At 41.1% G+C, this 23,381-nt stretch overlaps 1 protein-coding gene across 2 annotated transcripts in view; it reads right to left on the reverse strand.

Annotated features, from left to right (window-relative positions):
• The window catches only part of CFDP1 (craniofacial development protein 1), a 119,256-nt gene that overhangs the window by 79,966 nt on the left and 15,909 nt on the right, over positions 1 to 23,381 (reverse strand). For both annotated transcript variants that reach the window (XM_049622628.1, XM_049622627.1), the window contains exon 5: positions 16,427 to 16,546. In XM_049622628.1, the coding sequence (XP_049478585.1) occupies positions 16,427 to 16,546 (120 nt within the window). The remainder of the gene's footprint in view (positions 1 to 16,426; positions 16,547 to 23,381) is intronic.

Below are 23,381 nucleotides of genomic sequence, written 5' to 3' on the forward strand. Positions count from 1 at the left end.
TGCTCTGTATGTGCTCCAGCTGGCCTCCCCCACCCTGGACCCCCGCACTGGAGGGCCCAAGATCTGCAGTGCTCCTGGCCTCTGCCTCAGCACTCCTGGGTTCATTACCTTGGGCAGATGTCTGACTCATGAAGTCGAAGCTCCAAACTAAAAACTGGAGCTGAGAAGGGTGGGAAATCAAAAGTTTTGAATTTTCACCTTCTTGCCTCCCACAAAGTGTGGCATCTACAAGTTTTCTTGAAGATCTCCGAGGGGGTCAGACACTAGACAGACAAAAAGAAGGTCCACAATAATGATGGATAACGATTTTCAAAACAGAAAGATGGAGATGAAAGGGGGGTTACAAATAAAGTGAGATAGATATAAGAGAATTTCACATAAGAAAATTCATGGATGTTTTAGAAATTATATCAGAAAGTATTTCCAGATATTTTGTTTCTAAACAGAACAGGGAAACCCAACAAACAGAGCAATGTCAATAGCTCAAAAGGATAAAGCACTGAACATTTAATTTTATTTATTCTTAAAAAAATGTTTAACATTTATTTTTGAGAGAGAGAGAGAGAGAGAGTGAGTGAGTGAGTGTGTGTGTGTGTGTGTGTGTGTGTGTGTGTGAGTGGGGGAGGGGCAAGGGGGGAGGGAGGGAGACACAGAATCAGAAGCTGGCTCCAGGCTCTGAGCTGTCAGCACAGAGCCTGATGCGGGGGTGGGGGTGGGGTGGGGGCTGAAGTCAGATGCTTAACCGACTGAGCCACCCAGGCACCCCAGCACTGAACATTTAAGATGCGGTATTTTAATGATGTGTATCAATAGGTCTTGGGTAGGAGAAGCAATAGCTCATAACTAATATGAAAGATAAATCATCTGATGGGTTTTAAAAGGTACTGGGTATTCCTTTCCTATGCTCACAGTGGTCAAAATGTTTCCTTTAAAAAGGAAATTTCAAATTCATCAAATGTAATGGACAACTTTGTACTAGCTGCAGGAAAACGTAAAAAAAAAGCAATATAGGGTATTCATCTTTAAAGTGCTCATGATGAACGTCTATTTCAGGCAAAATGGATGCTTAATATAACCTGAACATTTTCCAAATAAAGACCTAGAAATGCTAGATTCTTAGATATACCCCAAATTATTTCAAACGTATAGCTAAGCTCACAAGAAAGAAAGGGAAACCCCAGAGTATCAAGATCAAAGAAGGAACTGAAAACCACAGAAGTAGCACATGAGCAGATACAGTGGCCATGGGGGAGTGAGAAGAAGTTTCAATAACTTCCGCCTGGGTTTTGTTATATCCACATACAGGACTTATCTTGGGCTTACAGAGGTGGAGAATTAGAACTAAAATCCTAAATAAAGTGGAAACTCTATGCATGCTCAGGGAAAGGACAGATCAGGAAAAATTCACTTAACAGCCCAAGGAGGAGACAAGAAAGCCTCTCTGCCTGGGTTGCGGGGGATAGGGGAGAAAGTCTCTCTTAAGAACTAAAACCCTGGAGTCACGTGGATTTGGGGTTCACAATTCTAATTTCAATGATAATACCTAAATGTTCCAGGAGGTCCAAAGCAAGAAATTAACATAAAAATTAGCCCAAGTCATGGCATCTAGAAGAAACAAATTCACTCCCACTTTTGAGAAATACAACTTCATCCTCCACCATATGAGATCACCCCACAGACAAAACCTTGCTAAATATGAATACAAAATACTAAACACAAAAGGAAATAATCTACCATAAGAGAGGCAACAAATAAAATAAAGATAACTTTAAAACCCCAAGAACTTCTCATAAGAGAAATATCAGACAGGAACTATAAAGAAGTATACACTTACAATGATTATATATAAAAAGAAAGCCTTGGGGCAGCTGGGTAGCTAAGTCAGTTGAGCATTCGACTCTTGATTTCACCTTAGGTCATGATCCCAGGGTTGTGGAAGTGACTCCCACGTTGGGCTATGTGCTGAGCATAGAGCCTGCATGAGATTCTCTCTCTTTTCCTCTGCTCCTTTCCCCCGCACATGCTCTCTCAAATAATAATAATAATAATAATAATAATAATAAAAAGAAAGCCCCAAAACCAAGATCCTATGGAAAAAAGAACACACAGATCTGAAAGCAAACCAAACAGAATTTCTAAAAACAAAGAGCTCAGCCACTGAAATTAAACCCAGTGGACAAATTAAGAGAGATCAGACACAGCTGAAGAAAACGTACAGCATGGGAAAAACAGGAAATAACTAGGAGGCAACTCAGAGAAATAATGTGATAAAAAATACCAAGGAGAAGTGAAATAATATGGAAGACAGAGTGCAAAGACATAAAGCTGACATAAAGCTAATAATAGGAGTTGTAGGAGACACAATGCAAAAGAGGCAATATTCAAAGAGATAAGACTTGAGAATTTTTCAGGACTTTCAAAAGCCATGAATCCACATTGTATTTAAACCGCAGAAATCTAAGTCAAAGAGAAGAGCTTAAAAGAGCCTTTATTCTTCATAGGGCATGAATAAGAAAGAATAAAATAACTATATTCATGGTCAAACATTTAATGGGCCCATTAGTGGAATAAGAATCCAAAGAGAGTGTGTGCCAGGGAAGAGTATGGGAGGGCAGAGGTGGGACTTGAAAAAGAGGCAGAATTCCAATAGATGGAGAGATGAGGGCAACCAGGGGAGAAGAGTGAACAGTTGAACAAAGCTGAGGGAGGAGAATATCGGTAGAGAAGACTCTTTTCTGTCAAACAGAGTAACTCCCAACAAGGTGTGGTTGACTACAGTATGGCGTTCACTAATATCAGGCCAAAGAATGTGAACTTAACGGTAGACGAGTATCAAATTTTTGAGAAAGTGTCATAATCTACACTGAATCTCTGCCAAATTATCTCAGCAGTGGCATGTAGCATGGATACAGGAAGAGGGATTGCAGGCTTTCAGTAAACTTAGGAAACGATTACAATAGTCCAAACCTTTAGAAAACAGTCCAATTACACAGAGATAGATGCTTAATACCCAGAAAAAAGGCAAATGGGAATGGAGGTGAAATACAGAGAGAAAGAGGGGAGAGGAGGGAGGGAAAGAAACGAAATGATTATCTACAGACATTCTGAATGCAGAATCAAAAGCACTGAATGGATTGGGCAGGTGGGGAGGCAAGGAAAAGAAAGGGAAATAACTGAAGATGCCCTGAGTGATGGAGGAAACCACGGCGGTACATTCTTTCCTCTAGAGACAGACAGGCATTTTGGCTCAGCAGATGACCACGACGGATTGGAAAGAAGCCATAGATTCCAGTCCAGGCTCTCTCTCGTGGACAAGCTACTTAACTTCACAGGCTCCATTTCTTCAGCTCTGTAAAATGGGAGCACTCAGAGGAAATGAGTTGAATGTTGGACCAATGTCATGTCAAGGAAATTCAGAATAAACTTCTAGCAAGCAGTAAGAAATATGGGTCTGGAGCGCAGAAGAAAGGCCAACTGGAAGGTCAGAGCAGAGAATCACCAACATAAAAGAGATGGTTAAAGCTTTAGAGTAGATAAATGATATTATTACATGCATAAAAAGAAGACACCCAGGAATCTTGACAAAACCTTAAACAAATAAAGCAAAGGTGGCAGTAAGAAGCTCAGAGGCGTACCAGTCTTATCAGGGAGTGTCCTGAGACAGAGTACCATAGGGAGAAAGGAGTGGTGTTTGATTTTCCATTGCCAACCAATTTCGTCAGCAACTGATAAAATGTAAGGAAAATAAAAGCCTTTATCACAAACTCTCCATACTATACCTAAAAAACACTAATCCTTTGTTTTCATTACGGTATTAACCAAAGTTCTACTCTCTGAAGCTTAAAAAAAATAGAACTCCAATTTCATAAAGGCAGATACTTTATAATCTAACCCTTCATGCAGCTGGAATTCTGCCTGGCTCCTTCTTACACGATGCTGTCAAACACACAGCTGATCTAAGTTAGCCCAATAGGAAAGCTGGCTTCACCACATCAAGACTGAGAAATTGAGGTCCAGACTGGCCCAACAAAAGTGAAATTGGAATGGCTTTTTGAAACGGTATAAAAACTTGGATTCAGTTCACCCACAGTGCAACACAGAAACATAATTGGAAAGCAGACATGATGCTTGTGGTTACTGCGCTAAAGGAAACTTTTCCCATCTTTTTTTGAAGCTCGCTACAGTAGACGAAAGGCCAAGATCAAGAGTGTTTTGCACATGGTATTCCTTGAATCTGATTCTCACTTCTGGTCCAAACAAGTCACTATCTAACTGTAGAGAAAACTCTCCTCCTTTGGCATCTCCCTCTCACAGCTCACCATCTCACAAGCAACTGAGCTAAAAGATTCCAGTTTAAAGCAGAAGCAAAGGCAACACATGAGGTTTTTCCTGCTCATTCACAAATTAGCAGCTACTGAAATTGTACATTTCAAATTCAAGGAGAGGCTAATAATCAAAAGGCTGTGACTTTTTATGGTCATATGCATCTAAAATTACTAGACCTGAAGATGAATGCTGGTTTGGAATCTTCCATTTTCACAATGATACAGAAATATTAACCTAGTTTAGAAGTCTTAAGTTATTTCAGCTTAAATTTATCATAGGTTCCCTTGGGTAAAGGTTTTGGCAAGAATCCAAAGCTAAGCAAATGAATACAGTAAGTGCTGGACTTCAGATCAGATTGATTTTCAATCCCTGACCAAAATAATTAGAACACAGCTGCTTGGCCTCTCCCATAAGAAAAATTCCCTGATCCAAATTAAAATATTTAGCTAATATAAAACTTTCTATGTAATCATAACCTTCCATGAAATGGCAGCAAGATGCCTGTATCAGAACCTGATCAGAAAATAAGAATCACCAATTGCTATGCTTAGGATAAGTAACATTCTTCACTGTCTTTAAAACATTTGGGAATAGTAACTTCCAACATTAAGGACCTAAGAAAGAAACCGCACAAAGCATTTTAATTGATCTATAATATAGATAATTATATATATCTATATTACAGATCTATGTATATCTTATGTATATATTATACATATCTATAATATAGATCAGTTCCTAAGCTGGCTCACAATTTCTCTCAGTGTTTATAAAATTCAGATTTTTACCTGAACTCCTAGATGACTGAGAATTAACTAACTTTGATGATTTGATACAGTATGGAGACTACCTATAGGTGATACTCAAATCTTAATTTATTCTTTCTGTAACATTTGGCAAATACACAGAAATATAGCAGTAGTTTAATTCTTTTAAAGTTTATTCATTTATTTATTTTGAGGAGAGAGAGAGGAGAGAATGAGTGGGGGAGGGGCGGGAGGGGGTGGAGAGGATCCCAAGCATAACTCAGGACTTGAACTCACAAACTGTGAGATCATGACCTGAGCCAAAACCAAGAGTTGGACACTTAATCAAATGAGCCAGCCAGGCATCCTAGGATTACTTTAATTCTTGAAAAGTCTCTTTTTGGTAAAGGCTTTCAGAGGGGAAACACAAATCAAACTAGCACATAACGAAAATCTAGTTAATGTCATGACTGTGCAGAAGACCTTGATGAATACCAGTAATGGTGTGTAGAAATGGGCCCTCTCACGTAACACTGGAGAGACTTCAAATTGGTACTATTTGGCCACATCTATTAGGATTTAAGTTGCATATACATGATGACCCAGCAATCCTATTTCTAAGAATCTGTCCCCCAGAAATAACAGCATGAGAACATAAAAATGCATATGCAAGGATCACTACAGAATTATTCGTAACTGTGAAAGTTGGAAAACTAAATGTTCATCAATAAGGGAATGGTTACTCAAATTATAGAATATTTACATAATGTAATACAATGCAGACACAAAAAATATATACATGTTCATACTGAACCTGAAACGATGCCCAAAACAGACAGTTAAGTAAAAATACAAGTTGCAGACTAACACAGAGTCCATTTTTGTTTTCATGTATATACAAGGACAATGTATTAGCACAGTGGAAGGATCTGTGTAAAACTGATAATCAGCAACTATACTGAACAACCTTGAACAACACGCATTTGAACCACACAGGTTCATTTATACGCAGTGTTTTTACAGTAAAGTACTATAAATGCATTTTTTCCCTTATGATTTTCTTAACACTTTCTTTTCTCTAGCTTATTTTATGGTAAGATATAGTATATAATTCATGTAGCATATAAAATACGTGTTAATTGACTATGTTATCGGTAAGGCTTCTGGTCAACAACAGGCTATTAGTGGTTAAGTTTTTGGGGAGTCAAAAGTTATACACAGATTTTTGACTGCTTAGAGAGATCAGCAACCCTAAATGCCACGTTGTTCAAAGGTAAACTGCATTAGCCTCTGGAGCTGGGAATGAAGGCAAGTGGCAAGGAAATTTCACTGTCTCCTTTCTGAAAAAACTTAAGTGATGGCACTACGGGTCATTTTTACTTTCTTATTTGTAATTAAACAAGCATACAATACAAGCTTTTGTATCTCAAGAAAGAAAATGAAAGAAGAAAAACCATTTTTCACTTTCTAAACACAACGGCAGAGCTGAAAACAAAACAAATATTAATTAAAGAAAATGCAGAAACTGTATAGTACCTAGAAATCTCATGCAAGAGACTAACCTAATTAGGCCAAGAAAAACGTAAAGCACTCAATCTACCAAATCAAGGAAAGCTTCGTGTTCCTTGTATGCAGCCAAAGAACCATTTCCGCTGGGGGGGGGGGGGGGGGGGGGGGGGTGGTTCTGCCCTCTAGCGTACACTGAGAGAAGCTAAAGCAAATGAAACTATCAATGCAATACATCAGCGTTTTATTAGTTAACCAAAATAGTTTCACTTCATTCCTAGAGCATCACAGTTTTCTCTTTGAATGAAGATGTCCACAACCTTGTTTCTAAATCAATTTCCAATGATCATACTTAATAAAACTCTGTGAACATAATAACTTCAGCTGTCTGTTCTTTCCTACACTCCCAGCAAAGCACCCAAAGCATTTTCCTGATAAAGGGTATAGGATATAGCAAAATAACGTTTTAAAAGTTTCTAACACGTATAGACATCTGACTTTTAAACTTAAAAGATTGCTGAAGCTTGTTGAAACTGTGACTCGACACTAAGAGCAAAAGGAAGAAGACCGCTCTGTGTAATAAAGTTCAAATCCCTAAGGATTTTCTAAGAACACTAGAATTTGTTCCACCCCAGGCAACCTTGAAAACCGGTAGGGGCACCTCTTAGGTTCATAGTATTTGCTGTAGGTATTCTGTTCAAACTGACACAGGTTACCCCATCCCAGTAACCACAAATGAAAAATGTTCTTGCTTCGAAAGCTTTTCTATGTCTGAGATTGCTTTAGATGCTCACATTGGCCGGCACTTCACTGTTTGACCCAAATGGTCAAATATTCTACCATTCTCCCCAACCAAAAAACAAAAAACAAAAACCGAAACCAAAAAACTACTACTAGTCTCTCCATTCATAATTACTCCGGTTCTGAGAATAGCCTGGAATAATCTCTTCAAATCAAGAATGTGAGTGACATAATCCTTAATAAATTCAAAATATTCCAACTACTTACGGGAAAATCTTTCAATAATTAATTTCACTTCAATGCCAACTCATTTACTCTATACCTACAACACCTAGGGAGGTATATTGAAAAAGCAAGTTAAGAGTAAGTTAAAACTGAATGAAGTTGAGTATTTAGCATCCACTGAAGGACATGAAGGTAAAAGTCCAGTGCAGAGTAGTCTTGCCCCAGTATAAAACACATCATTCTGGAGCTGACAAGTAAGTTAACAGAAGGACCACCAACACTGCCAGAATCAATCATTTCTACTGTCACACTAGGTCCCTGAAATATCATCTGAAAAGCTATTTCCAGCTAGCCCTACCCTGGAACAAATGACGGCCAGAAGAAATGCTCTGAACTGAGATACCCTACCCGGCTCTCCTGGCAACGCCCTCACATCAGCTGCCTACGATGGAGGACTGAGCCCTCATTACGAACCAATGACAGAAGCGGCAATAACCATTACCCCAGCTGACTGATCGCATCTTGTCCACAGCTTCATTGTCTGCTGACAGATTATCAATGTACAAACATACCTCGAACTCGTTTTTAAAAACGTGCTGCCCCTGCAATCTCCTAAAATAGTAACGAGACTGAAATACAGTACCGGAAACCCAGATTAGCCATAGTTAATGGGGAAAAGGCCTACAGGGGAAAAGGGAGGAAAGAGTCATCCAATTTCCCTAAAAAAATTACAAAATTCAAAATAGCTTTAAAAGAGTCCCTCATCAGTTATAAAGCTGAAAAGATACTTCTTACCCCCCAAAAAGTCCAACCAGGTGTGTAAGAAAGAATGGTTGCATAACACAGTGGCTGAGAGCTCAGGCTCGGGTCTCAAATGGATCTGGACTGGGATCCTGGCTCCGCCATCCATTATCTACGAGATCTCCACAAGTTAACGGCACCTTCCTGGGCCTCAGTTCCCTGGTCTATGAAATGGGCACAGAGTTAGCACCCACCTCTTAAAGTATTTGTGTAGATTAAACAATACATATAAAACACTTACCACTGTGCCTTAAATTTGGTAATTTGTCAATAGGAGCTATTTATCCTTTTTAAAAAAGGTAAAGAACACTTAACATGCAGCATCAAAAGATAATACGTCTGATATTTAATCTAAAGAACTGGTCCCCAAAGGAAACTGACCTGGTCATTAAAGGGAAACGTGTCATCCCCGTTCCTGACTACAGGAACCCAGCAGGTGACATAAATAATGAAGCAGCTGAGTCGGCACCAGGAAAGGGCAAACCCCATCTATTCTGCTCTGGCTGACTGCTGCTGTAAGAAAAGAGGGAAGGCAATGGCACGACTTCTCATTTCTCAAGAAAAGCCAGGAACCCAGATTTTTATGTCAACTCTCCTGATTTTTAAATAATGGCCGAATAAAAACATCTACGGACAGACTTGGTCCACGAACTGCCAGTTTGTGAATGCCTACCCTGGAATGGAGTCTCAAACTAGAAACTGAAGAAAAGCCCAGTAGTTATATAACCAAGGGACTTCAGCTCCCTAAAACAGCGTGTCTCAAAGGGCACACTGTTGGCATTTTGGAAAAGAAAATTCTTCTCTGTACAAACTGTCCTAAGCACTGCAGATATTTAGTATTCCTGGACCCCACCCACTAAGTAGTGGTCTCCTCAAGTCTTGTGACAACCAAAATATCTCACCACACATTTCTGAACACCTCCTACTAGCAGCACCACAACCACTAAGAATAACAAAGTTAAATTCAAAAGTCAGTGGGAAGGTCAAGAACATCTATTTACAAACAGCAATAAAATAAGAACAGGGCCAGCCCTGAGTCTAAACTAAACTAAACTACAAATCCCAAATTATCATCAAACAGGAAATCTCACTAAGTAGAAAGCTTGGAGTTGGCTGGGGGAACAAATCAAAAGGCTTAAATCCCTCTCCCTACTTCTAGAATTAAGACAGAAGGAAACTGCCTCATTTTTTTTTCTAGTCATCGCTTTAGTAGTATTACTGAACTTCACAGTTTTCCACTGATCTTGTTTCTAACAGCCGGAGCTTACGTACAGAACAGTTCATGCTTCAAAGAAATTACCGTGGAAGAAATCTGGGCACCCACGGCACCCACCCTTCGGTAACATTCCTGGATTTTTCTCTTATTGCTCATTCTCCTATTCAAGAGCATGTCCAACCAACATGACCAAGCAATTCCACACCCAGATATATACCCAAGTGAAATAAAACCACATGTCCACACAAAAACCTGCACATGAATGTTCACAGACACGTTATTTTTAATAGCCAAAAAGTGGAAACAATTCTACGTCTATCAACTAACGAATGGATAAACAAAATGTGGTATATTCATACCATGGAGTGCTATTCGACCATAAAAAGGAACACAGCACAGAAACATGAATGAAACTTGAAAACATTATGCTAAGTCAAAGAAGCCAGACACAAAAGGGCAAATACTGTATGGCTCCAACTGTGTAAAATATCCAAACAGGCAACCTAGACACACAGCAGATGGAGTGGTGGCTGCCGAGGTGTGTGGGAGAGAAATGGGAAAGGAGAGGGACTGCTTTTCTTTCCTGGGGTGATGGAAATTATCGTGGCTGCATAGCCTCTCGAGGGCACAACTCTGTGACCATGCTAAAAACCAGTGACGTGTAGAATTTAAACAGATGAGTAAATAAAAACAGCTTATAAAAGCGGTTTTTAAAAAGAAAAAGGGGCACCTGGGTGGCTCAGTCGGTTGAGTGTACGACTTCAGCTCAGGTCATCATCTCAAGCCTTGCGACTTCAAGGCCCCATCAGGCTCTGTGCGGACAGCCCAGAGCCTGGAGCCTGCTTCAGAATCCGTGTCTCCCTCTCTCTCTGCCCCTCCCCTGCTCATGCTCTGTGTTTCTCTCTCACTCTCTCTCTCTCAAATGTAAATAAACATTAAAAAATAAAAATAAATAAATAAGGCACATCCAATTTTAAATCATTAAATTGACTAATACTGTTTGTTCTCCTAAAGACTAAACAATATCACAGACCATGTCTGCTGGAATACCCACTTTGTTCTAAGTATCTTAATTATTATTATAATAATTACAAATAAGCCCTTACTCATAATATTTACTCTTTCGAAACAAGCTGATTTTCCTCTTCTTGGAGTGGCCATTCTCTAGGCATTATTAGTAACCTCACTGTGTACCTCTGTCCACCAGGAACATGGGCACGTGCCCCCTGATCAGACATTTCACAAGGGCATCAAACCAGGAGGTAAAGTCAGATTTGTGAGGTAGCTGGTCGTTTTTATTGTTGTCGATATAAACACCTCTGCAGTGAATAACTTGGAGGTCCTTTCTTCTCTGTTAGTGAAAACAAGTGAAATCAGATCTAGCTTTGAAATGCTCAACATGAAAGCAATTCCTTTAAAAGTAAAAGGGCTTAAACACAGATGAACATAAATCAGAGGTGTGACTGATCACTACAAGAGATTCGGATAAAAATTAAAAACATTTCCACCTAATATTGTGGTTATGCCTACTTTTGGTTACTTTAAGTGAAATGTTCAATGCTCTCTACCAGAATACTATGTATTGAAACATGTAAAAACTTAAAAGCCAACAAGGTCATGTTAATGTTAGCTCCGGTCCAAGAGGCTGGGAGAAGACGAGATCACCTGCTCAGGCAGGCAGAACGATGCATGGATTAAAGGCTCCTGGGGACCAACTGGTCAAACACACTGAACACGGACAAACCACAGGAACAGTCAGGAACAACTGTCTTCCCAGGTCTTTAGTCTGGGTCTTCTACCTTCAGCAGGACACTATGAGCAATTCTGACTCTTCTATCTCGGGGCAATCGTTGCTAAACTGGCACAATCCACGATGTCGAGGGAGACTTCAATAGTAAGGTCTTTTGTTTGTTTGTTTGTTTGTTTTCTCAATAGTCTCAATAGAACAAGAAGACAAAACTATATGGGAAAACAATGTTTTTCACTCTTATGTTTTATTGCTTCAGGCCATTCCCAATCTATAAGGAGGCAACTAAATAGTAAGCCCTTAATGAAATAAGGTGATACCTTGCAGCTAGGATTATAAACCTGTACAAGTCTGAGAGCCCGCTAGCAACCTACTGCTGGAAGAGGTTGAGTAATAAACGTTAGGGTTGAAAGCAAGTAGTAAATGTGGGGGTGAAGGCTGACCCAGCCAAATACCCATGAAAGCTGGATTCAAAGGGTCATCGGTGCTGGAATGAGGGCTAGGGCAGGAGACTGGGGGGCTGGCAGGAGGAGCGGAGGGCAAGAAATGGATCAAGAGGTTAGAACAATAGAACTGTGGAAATTTAGACACGCTAAGCAGAGTACTGGGCTTTCTACAACCAACTGTAGAGAACGCTTCTTATCATCTGTGATTCCTGCCTCTAATTAAAATTGGGTGTTTGGTTTACTTCATTCCCAAAGCACAAACTTTGGCTTTTTATAGCCCAAGCAGTGTGCTATTTTAAACATGTAGAGGAAATGCATTTTCAGTTACAAACATTTGCTCCTGTGAATCTGTTCTTACTTGCTAGCAAAGGATGTGAGACAGGATGTTTTACCCTCCTGCTCTGGTTTTCCTGTATTGCTTAAATCTGTTTAGAGAGAAGAAAAATAAACAAATAAAGTGTTTTTGTTGGACAAATCTATAAACTGAAGCAACTCCAAAAATGAAAATGAAAAACATCTGCAAAAAGTATTACAATAATTTTCTTTTAATCAACTGGATTATTCCTACAGATTCTTCTCCTGAAAAGACTTCCCATGCCAGGCACGCACGGCTGGCAGCAGATACTAATATCTGCAATGATAAAATGTGCCCACGTAGACCCTCCAGATCAGATGAATTCCTCTTGACCATCTTTTCCCAAGTACAATTACAACTGGAGAAGCTTTCTGAGATACATTTCAGGAAGATGATCACGCCAACCTTGAAGGCCACCTCCTGGATTTATTTAGAAATTCAAGGTGTACTACATCAGAATTAAATGTGTCCCCATTTTCACATACAACTCTAAACACGTTGTTTACCCAGGCAGACACATTCTTGTAATCTGTTACATTCCATTACAGCACTCAAAGAAACAGATTTTAATTAAATTTTACCTGACCCTTTCATAAGGGAGTCAGCAGTCTGTTCATCTAATGAAAAGCGTTTTACCTGTAGGCCCTTCCACATTCTGTCTGTACTTCTGTTCTCTGCCCCAGATGCTGTCATTTACGGACAGCCGGAGAGAGACCCTCTTCTTCTTCAAACCTAGTCAGGCTCCTTTGAGCCCTCTCCTCAACAAGGCCTCAATCTCGGCTCCAATCCTTGTTGGGCTTGTATCTGAGCAATTTAGCCCAATTTTAGCAAGAATCCTGCTAGGCCAGCTTTAAGAGAATTCCCCACTCTTGGTATCTGATGAAGCACTTCATTCCCCAGCCTTGATGTGTAAGCACTCGGCCTGCCTTCAGCAAGAATCCCGTTAGGTCGGCTTAGCGAGAATCTCCCTATCCCTGGTGTCTCTTAGTAATTCCATCCTCTGACACCCTCTCCACTGCCCTCATCCTGGCTCCCTGGCCATAAATTCCCAACTGTCTTTGCTGTACTGGCAGCTGAGCCCAATCTCTCTACGTTATTGTGGTAGTCTTGACACTTGCTGCAATAATCCCGAGCGAGTTTTCCTAACCATTTTAACAAGTATCAGAATGGAATGCCCTGGTAAGAGATGGGAGAGGAGGAGGAGTGAGAGATCTGGGTATTTATGTCCCTGGCTTCCCCCTGGAGAATCCATTGCTCAAGTGAAGGTCTCAGCTCCCATCAGGAGGCCCTCCCTGCCTCCAGTATCAAAACTGTTCCCCCTTTTGCCCTCTTTAGGTCTAGGGGAGGTAGACCTTACTTACTTACTAGCCCCAGGCTCACCATACTATTCCATCCCTGTGGTTTTTCATCACTTTGTGAGTTATTAAACTCTCCTGAAGGCATCCTACTTTGACAATGCCATCTGTTTCCTGCTGGGTCTCCCTGATACAGATACCATCTCAGCAATTTATCCTTGAGAGCTATTAGCTCTTTTTTTTTTTTTTTTTCAACGTTTTTTTTTTTTTTTATTTATTTTTGGGACAGAGAGAGACAGAGCATGAATGGGGGAGGGGCAGAGAGAGAGGGAGACACAGAATCGGAAACAGGCTCCAGGCTCCGAGCCATCAGCCCAGAGCCTGACGCGGGGCTCGAACTCACGGACCGCGAGATCGTGACCTGGCTGAAGTCGGACGCTTAACCGACTGCGCCACCCAGGCGCCCCTATTAGCTCTTTCTAAGAAAGGAAGGCATGGATATAGAATGCTGTGAGATTTCCATGAGTGACTTAGTGACTTAAACAAGATGACCCTGTTAAGCTCCCACTTTCTCCCTCCTCTAGTTATCTTCGTAATTATAGTAACAGAGTGTTTTCTGAAACACACACAGTTTCCAAGGAGAATCTCTAAGCATCAATAGGGGATTATTTAAAGAAATACCAAGCGATTAGAAGTAAAAATTGTGCTAGGTGAAATGAACTACACTAGGACGCCAAGGTACAAGAAACTTTGCATTTCTACCTGGTACTTGATCCACAGGTAACTTTTACAGTAACACTTAATAAATGCAAGAGACACCGTTTACTAATACCAGACATAAGCCTGGTAACCCAAGTAAAACCTGCAGAAGACTGTCTATGTAACTTGGAGTATCTGTCAATTCAGATTATAGATTCTGAAATCAGTTCAGTGGCCCATGACATTTTAAATGACACTTATGATACACAATCATGTAAAACAGAAAATCAGAATTCACCATACGTCGTACAGGTAAGTATTTCACCAAACTTTATTTCACTTTCTTACACACCTATATTTACGAGCATAGTACAGAGTACTGTAAAATGTATTCCTTACTGTGAGTGGCAGTCAATAAAGTCTGAAAGCTACTGGTCTGAAGAGAATCCCTTTCAAACAATTTAACAATTATAAGGCTAAAAACATGCTGTTTCAGCCTAGAGCCTCACATTTTTTTAAATCTCAACCCACACTAAAAATATCATTTGTCACTCAGCATAGGTGCATCAATAACCAAAATAAAAATTTTATGAAACAATACTTACCATGTAATACAGTATGATATTTTTTTTATCCCATTTTCTTTCTTTCTTTCTTTCTTTCTTTCTTTCTTTCTTTTTTTTTTTTTTTTTAAGTAGGCTCCTTGCTGGGTGTGGAGCCCAATGCGGGGCTTGAACTCATGACCCTGAGAGATCAAAACCTGAGCTGAGATCAAGAGTCAATTGCTTAAATGACTAAGCCACCCAGGAGCCCCCGTTTCTTTTGAACAATGATTGCAAACCATAGCTTGAAAGCTACTGGCCTAAAATATTAACAGGGCCAGTGTGGAGAACTCTGCTCACATCACTCTGTTCACGTCGTTTCCGCCGTGGTAGCAAGCTCTCAAATCCCTTTCCTTCTCAGGTTTCAGTGTAACTGCTACATGACTTCTGGTACCCACTCGCTCCAGTGGGAGAGAAACACATGGAATAAGGAGCAGATAAAGAGGCCGGGGCGGATGCGGACACGGCCCGGCCACGTCCTCGTGCTCACCATCACGGCACACCTGGAGAGCAGGATCTTCCTCAAGCACCTGAGCTCACAGCCTGAGGGCGGCGGGCATGCAGAAGCAGCCCTGAGCCAGTGACAGGTGGAAGCCAGAGGGTAACTATTCCAGTCTCCTCGCCCTCTCTGAGTTGTTCACCCCCATCCTGAGATGCCTAGCAAAACCAAGTGAGTACCAGCCACTACCGGCAGTAACCTGCTAGAACATACATCCCGGCCAGGCTGCATTCTCAGCCTTTCCCACCTCCTTCCAGAAGCCCTGGAGTCACCTCTCACATCAATGGCTCGTACTCAAACCTTTGTCTCAGGGTCTGCTTCTGGGTAAGCGCAACCTAGATGAGCACACACCCGGTTACACAGCACTGTCTGGGGCCAGGGCTGCAAAGATGAGAAAGGACAGTCCTAGAAAAGCCCATAGTCTGATAAGAAAACCGACAATTTTTGTTTTTTAATGTAAAAACCCAGACAAAACTTTACCGTTCGTAGCGACGAGATAGGTAGGTATGTTTAGGGAGGGAAGGGTCGGAGAAGCCCCTGGAAGTGACCTGTTCCACCTCAAACCCTCCAGGACACAGGCCTTCCCACAGAAGTCAGCGGCTGGCCGATGGGCACTGGCCCCGGGCCGGGATCTGCATTCCCGTGCCTGTATGCTAAGCGCCCTGCCTTCTCATACTGGCCGTGATGCTTTACATCTTACATACATGTTAAGAGGAAGGGAATTTTTATTTCCTCCAAAGGAAAACATTCAACTCTTCAGCTAAAAATAACTCAAGTAATATGGAAAATATGAAGAAAGAAAAATTATTAAGTTCCTGACAACGCGTTAACAGAATTATTTGTAAATCAGCTTTGACCTTCCTATGTTCCTTTGAGGTCCTTGGGGGATGGGACCGAGTACTCTAGCCCAATTTCCACTAGAAGTTCTAATAAACTGCTGATATTTTCATACAAAAATGATTTTTAAAAGTAAAGTCTACTACATGTTCAGCTCTGTGGTCAACACTGGAAATCAGCACTTTTTTCAGGCTGGAATCAAACGAGAAACCTAAGGCTAATTTTCCTTTGCATCTTCCATTTTGGCGACTATTTCAGGAAAGGCAAAGCGGCAGCAGAATTCCTGCTGTGGGGAAGCGAGTCCCACGAGCTAAAGGGGGTCCGTGTCCTGAAAGCCGCTTCACCAGCCGCCAGGCGCACCTGAGCCCGAGAGCAGGACACTCACCCGGACCCCGCAGGGAGCGGTGGCACAGCTGCGGGGCCAGCCGCCTGTGGCTTTTCTTTCTCGTTTTGCTTGAAGAAAGATTTGGCTTCTTTAGATGTAGCATCCACTTCCTTAGTCACCCTGCAAGGAAGCAGATGTCAAGTTTACAAGAAGAATAAAAAGAGAGAAACAAAATCTAAGGGGAATAAATGACACTAAGAAAGGAAAACACCCACTGAGCTTACGATGAGTTCTGGCTACTGAGTGAGGTTTCTGATTCAAGTCCACTACAACAGTTCTAAAGAAAGGCATTTTTCCCTTACTAAGTGAACAACAACAAATGTACCTCATGTCCCTAAAATCCCCTCCATTACTTCTGCCAGAAGGCCACACGCTCCCGCAGTCACTGCTGACTCACAGCCCCTGTGGCTACCGACGTGATGGCTGAGAAGGCTCTGCCACTCACCTCACGTGGAGATGAGGACTCATATTTAAAGGTCTAGTAAAAGTTGGAATAGGGAGATGGAATATTCGGGAGGAAAACACTACATTATTTCAAGAAGAGCAACAGTATAAACAATTGGAAATACTCCGCAGAATGCTCCTATTTTACAGCTAAAATAACTGAAAGATGAAACAAAATACCTTAAAACTGGCTAGATCAACACCCATTTGGGAGTGGAAAAAAGCTACAGGATTGAGAAATCCTGTCCAATGTCAAACCTGGAAAAATGGTCCTCAACAAAACTGAGTCCTAAAAGGATCAAATAGGGTTATTTACACTGTCTGAAATCTCCGCTAAAGAGAGAAGTGTCTAATGCCTGCTCGGTCTTGCCAAGTCAATAAAAACATCTGAGGAATTTTGTTTAAATTCCAATCTATCTGTAGGAGGGCCCAAGATTAAGGTCATCGTACTCTAAATGTTCAACCAGGTCCTCCAGTAAATTGGCCAAGAATAATGGCAGGTGAATCCAATAAAGTCCATCTTTGCAGGAATGTAAGCCTGTCTCTTCTCTCCTTCCATCCAGGCTTCTTGGGAGCAGAAGCAAGGTTTCTTATTGAGAGCCATCTTATTCCTGCATTCAGCGCTGTGTCACCTACTCAAGCGGCACAGAGTAAGAGTTGGAGAGTTCTGTATTGAGAATCTTCACCGGGAAAGACTGGCAAGTTAATCTTGAGGGGTGACTTAAAGCAACACTACCTTCTGTTACTCGCCTGCCCACATTCTTGCGATGGCTCAGTATTACTCAGAGGATCAAATATAAATTGCCAAACCTCCCATTCAAGACCCTCCAAAATCTGGTCCTACCTTACTCTTTATCAGGCTTAATGGGTGTATCTCTCTACTCTCCCAATGAACTTCTCAGTAATGAGAGTCAAGAGTCAAAAACAGGACAGAGAATTTATACCACAGATTAGATCATCATTCAGCAAATATACACTCCTTTCCTGTTAAGCAAGAAGAAACTTGTCTAACCCCCTGATGTTGAGCTTGGGCACACGCTTCAATGGTCAATGAGATGTGTGACAGGAAAAGGTTTAACGTGTCTGTGCTCTTTCACTTGCCCCTTCAGTTCCCTGCGTTTGGCCCCATAAGAAGAATACGCCTCAAGCTGGTCCAAGATGGCTGAAAGACACACACTGCAGATCTGAATCCAACAAGCAGCTTAGAGCCAAATCCAGATCAGCTGAACCCCAGATACTCAGAAACACACAGGCAACGAACAAACGCTTGTTGTATACCAGAGTTTTGGGGATGGTTTGTCACACAGCGTTTCTGTTGCAATGGCTGACACATTTACATTTCATGAGCAAGAAACAGGAAATCTAAGGAGTTAAGTCACTTTTCCAAGACTGTCCAGAGATTAAGCAGCCATGCTAGAGAAAACTCCATAGTAGACTCTGTTTCTCAAAGATGGCTGCCACAACCCATTCTACATGCTCTTCCAAAACCCGACATCACCTCAATGAGAAGGGAGGTATAGGGCACCCCCTCCTTTTAATCAGGTGGGCCTCCCCTGATTAATCAGGGGGGCCCTCCCCCCACTCATCTTCTCTCCCTCTCTCAAAAATAAACAAACATGAAAAAAATTGACTGCCAATTGACAGAGTGCTGCCAATTGACAGAGTTCGGTGGAGGTGGCACTACATGACTCCTGAGGCTAGCTGAGAAGATGACACAGCTCTTACCTGGCGCTCTCTCTTGAGAATGCAACCTCTAAACCTCAAGTTACCATGCAAGATGCCTGGCTCCTCTGGTCCACCACGCTACGCAGAACATACAGGAAGACCACACAGAAAGGGATGCCTGAAGAGCCTGCTCTGGTCCAGGCCTAAGACATGAGAACAAGGAAACTTTCGAGGTGGCTTCATATCCAGCCACTAACCACAACTGCTTGACACCCTGCGCAAGAGCTGCCTGAGCCCAGCTATCCTCCAGAACTATGAGAAATTACAATAAAACAATTGTTTTATGCCACTAAAGTCTGAAGTAATTCTTTACACTGCTATACAGGCAACCAAAACAAACCCACACCCAAACCTAAACCTTAACGCAGAATCCCAGGGTACTGGACTAAAGAGTTGCTTTGCATCTCCTTGCCCTGGGTAGAATCTGGGGGCAGACCTGAGATGGCTCATTAAGAACAAGTGGATACTCAGCACGCTGGGTGGCTCAGTCGGTAAAGCGTCTGACTTCCACTCAGGTCATGATCTCACGGCTCGTGGGTTCAAGCCCCATAGTGGGATCTGTGCTGACAGCTCAGAGCCTGGAGCCTGCTTCGGATTCTGTGTCTCCCTCTCTCTCTGCCCTCCCCCCACTCATCTTCTCTCCCTCTCTCAAAAATAAACAAACATGAAAAAAAATTTTTTTTAAGGAACAAGCAGATACTTGCACTTAGAAATGATGGTCTGAACACACACTTGATTCTCCACTCCCTACTACACAGTGGTAAATAAATTTACAAAGGGCAAAATTACACAAGGATACGATGAAAAGATGCAACAGAAAAAAGATGCCACTCAAATTTTCTAAAGGTAGAAAGTAAAGAAACAAGTAGAAATTGGCTTTGGTTTTTGTTTTCTCTGACCTAAGCCTATAGCCATATGGAACGGCGAACAAGCAAGCTGATTTGTACTACGCTATTCCAGAATGGCTCAGTAAATTGAAATACCAGGAACCTTTGAAGGGAGAAGGAGAGGAGCAGGGCTAATGTGAGTTGCAAGTCTGTATCAGGAGCAACTAGATCCCAGACCCCCTTCTTGAACCTCATACCATACGGTGTCCCCCATCCAACCTGGCAAAACCCCATTACTCGTTGGAGAAATGAAAACCACAGAATTTTCAAACTCATTGCGCAGGGCTGAAGTCTCATTGTGAAAACAGGGTACTTAAATGAAAATCTATTTATTCACTCTTCCCTTACCACAGCAACCTCGAAAGCTATGTGCTCCACACGGCTGAGTTAGTTACAGGATGGAGGGCTGCCCACGTGGACTGGACTTGGCACCAGTAAAAAATATGTATATAGAGCTGACCCTCGAACAACGTGGGGTTAGGATCACCGACCCCCCACACACCTGAAAATATGCGTATAACCTCTTACTTCCCCAAACTTAACTACTAATAGCCTACTGTTGGTAGGAGGCCTTACTGATAACATAAACGATTTCACACATTTTGTGTATGTATTACACCATTTTCTTATAATAAAGTAAGTTAAAGAGAAAAAAATATTACAAAAATCACACAAGAAAAAATACACACTGAAGCGGACCCACACTTCAAACCTGTGCTGTTCAAGGGTCAACTGTACTGTGTTAAGCTGCTGAGTTTCTGGGTTTGTTTCCACAGCATAACCTAGCATAGCTTCATGATTATTATCAACCGAATAGGAATTTCAGAAAAAGAGAAAATACGTGAGAGGTTGTCAACAAAAAAGAAACTTTACTACTGACTTCCCACAGCATAGCTGACATCGCAAATTTTAAGATCCACATCAAGGCACATCACCGTAAGATCTTAGAATGTGCACAATAACAGATGAAGATCAAGCGGTCCAAGCTATAAGGAAAGTAAAAGAAGCCTTTATGCAAAGCATGTTTTGTTTTGTTCACTTGTTTTACCACAGCAACAACAAAGCTCTTGCCGCGGCCGCCTAAAGCAATTTGGTCAACAGTTTCTGAAAAGCAACCTAGACCCTAGATCCAGGCGCTGTGTTAGATATGGAACGTATAAATAAAAATATATGCATAGTCTCTGCCCTTTAGGGGCTCACAGTCCATCAGGACAGCCAACCATGAAATAAATCATGACAACACAGGATATATAGTAAGTTCCACAAAGAAACCATGAAAAAAGCATAGCCTATGGGAGTATCTCTGTTAGTTTCTTAATGCCAAGGTCCTTTCCACAGTCACAAAGAAATGACATCTATAAACTGTTATGTTTCTCTCAGGGACTTTAGGAATCAACAAGAAAAAACATAAGCAGACTTTTACTCTTCATTGATAGTTATGTCTGGAAGAAATCCATTTTTTTAAAAATTCTTTTCAATGTTTATTTTTCAAAGAGAGAGACAGAGCACGAATGGGAGAGAGGCAGAGAGAGGGAGACACAAGATCTGAAGCAGGCTCCAGGCTCCTAGATGTCAGCACAGAGCCTGACGCGGGGCTCGAACTCGTGAATGGCGAGATCATGACCTGAGCCGAAGTCAGATGCTTAACTCACTGAGCCACCCAGGTGCCCCTGGAAGAAATCCATTTTTAATAATCAGTAAGAACTTCAGCTCTCAAAATACCTTCTTCAAGGAAGAGAACAGTTAGGGGTGCCTGGGTGGCTCAGTCAGTTAAGCATCCAATTCTGGGTCTCTGCTCAGGTCATGATCTCACAGAGGCCAAGCCCCTAATAGGCTCTACATTGACAGCCAGGGAGCCTGCTTGGGATTCTCTCTTTCTCTGCCCCTCAACAGCTCGCGTACACAAACTGTCTTAAAACAAATACAGAGGGGCACTTGGGTGGCTCAGTTAGTTAAGCGCCTGACTTCATCTCAGGTCATGATCTCATGGTTGGTGAGTTCAAGCCCCGTGTCGGGCTCTGTGCTAACAGCTCAGAGCCTGGAGCCTGCTTCAAATTCTGGGTCTCCCTCTCCCTCTCTCTCTCTCTCTCTCTGCCCCTCCCCCACTCATGCTGTCTCTGTGTCTCAAAAATAAACATTAAAAAAAATTAAATAAACTTAAAAAAAAAAAAAAAAAAGGACAACAGTTAAATTATAGACCACTTCAAATATACAAGAGGGAACCCTGACAGGAAACACCCACTATTAGCAATAGTCAGTTCAAGCGTTATCAGCAGAAATGTCATTTTAACTTCATTTCACTTCCTCAGAACTTCCTAAAAAGTCTTTATTTAGGCAGAAACTTTCCATGACTGGCCTTTTCCAAAAGGTGAATCATTTGGGAAAGTCTGAGCTAACTGGCTCAGCTGGTTATGTGATACAGAAGAATAAAAACTACTATTTTCCTGGGGTGCCTGGGTGGCTGAGTCAGTTAAATGTCCGACTTCCGCTCAGGTCATGATCTCGAGACTCGTTGAGTTCGAGCCCCACATCAAGCTCTGTGCTACAGCTCAGAGCCTGAAGCATGCTTCAGAATGAATCAATCAATCTCTCTCTCTCTCTCTCTCTCTCTCTCTCTCTCACTCTGCCTCCCCCACTGGTGCTTTGCCTCTCTCTCAAAAATAAATAAACATTAAAAAACAAACAAACAATTTTTCCTCATTCCTAAAGGATTACAAGCTACACATTTTTCAAGGGCAAAGAAAACAAAACAAAAAGATGAAAATCCACAGCTTAATCATTAAAACATAATTAAACATAAAAAACTAACTTTGTGCTAACACTACCTTATGCTTATACTTACAAATTCTTACAGTCATCACTAGCTCTTTCTCACATTTCTTAGATGCAGTAATGCTCTTAACTTGATACAAAGAGAAAAAGAAAAAGCAGAATAATTACATCAAGGGATTAAAAGATATGCTCAAAATCATATGTCAAGTTTGCATTTGGCTGTCAATTATAATTCAGGCCTCCCAAATTCCTATGTGAGGACTTCTTACAATACCTAAATTTTAAGTATAAATAATCTAAGTTAAAAAAAATCCTGCCAAATGCCAATTATTAACAGGGTTTTATTTTCTTTAGGAGGAAGGAGTTATAGAGAACGTTTGCTTGTCCCATTACGTATCTCTGCAATATACGTTTTTTAAGTAAAAAATGTACATTACTTCTGAATATGAAATGTATACATGAGAATGTATACATTTGTAGGGGGGAAAAAAGGCGCTTCCCTGAGCAATTTGTTTCTTTTTTTTTAAAAGACATCATGCTGCCCTCTTCTGACAAATGATAGAAATAGCAGATTCCCAAATACCTATCCAGTACTTAAAATTCCCATCCCTTTGCTTTACAAAATGAAATAGGAAATTTGTGTCATTAATATAAATACTAATACATTCACAAAATTTATTTGTTCAGAAAATTTAATGATTTCTCATAACAACAGTTATTTACCAGCTTTTCTTACTCCCTGTGTAGGGCTGATCATAAAGCTGTAAATCTTTCCTGGCTACCCTATATGACACATGGGAAATAATACAAGCCAAGAAAGAGTTCTAAAACTTTTTATATATTCCTAATGGTGTATCAAACACTTTCTGCATTATTTTGTACGATTTCCAAACCATTAAAGGCTTACTGTCAGTGTTCTGCTACCCTCTACTGGAGAACTCTATATATAGTTTCCAGTGTGATTTCCGGCAGCAAAATAACATTACTAATTCACATCATCAAGAATTATCTAATGGATCCCAAAATGATTGATTATCAGGGAAATGAGTGTCTTTACAATGAAGAATTCTGACAGATATTGCCTAAGTGGTCTAACTTACTGTTATCGATGTACTAGGAAGAAAAAC

Source organism: Panthera uncia, assembly GCF_023721935.1.
Source record: "Panthera uncia isolate 11264 chromosome E2 unlocalized genomic scaffold, Puncia_PCG_1.0 HiC_scaffold_20, whole genome shotgun sequence".
NCBI lineage: Eukaryota > Metazoa > Chordata > Mammalia > Carnivora > Felidae > Panthera > Panthera uncia.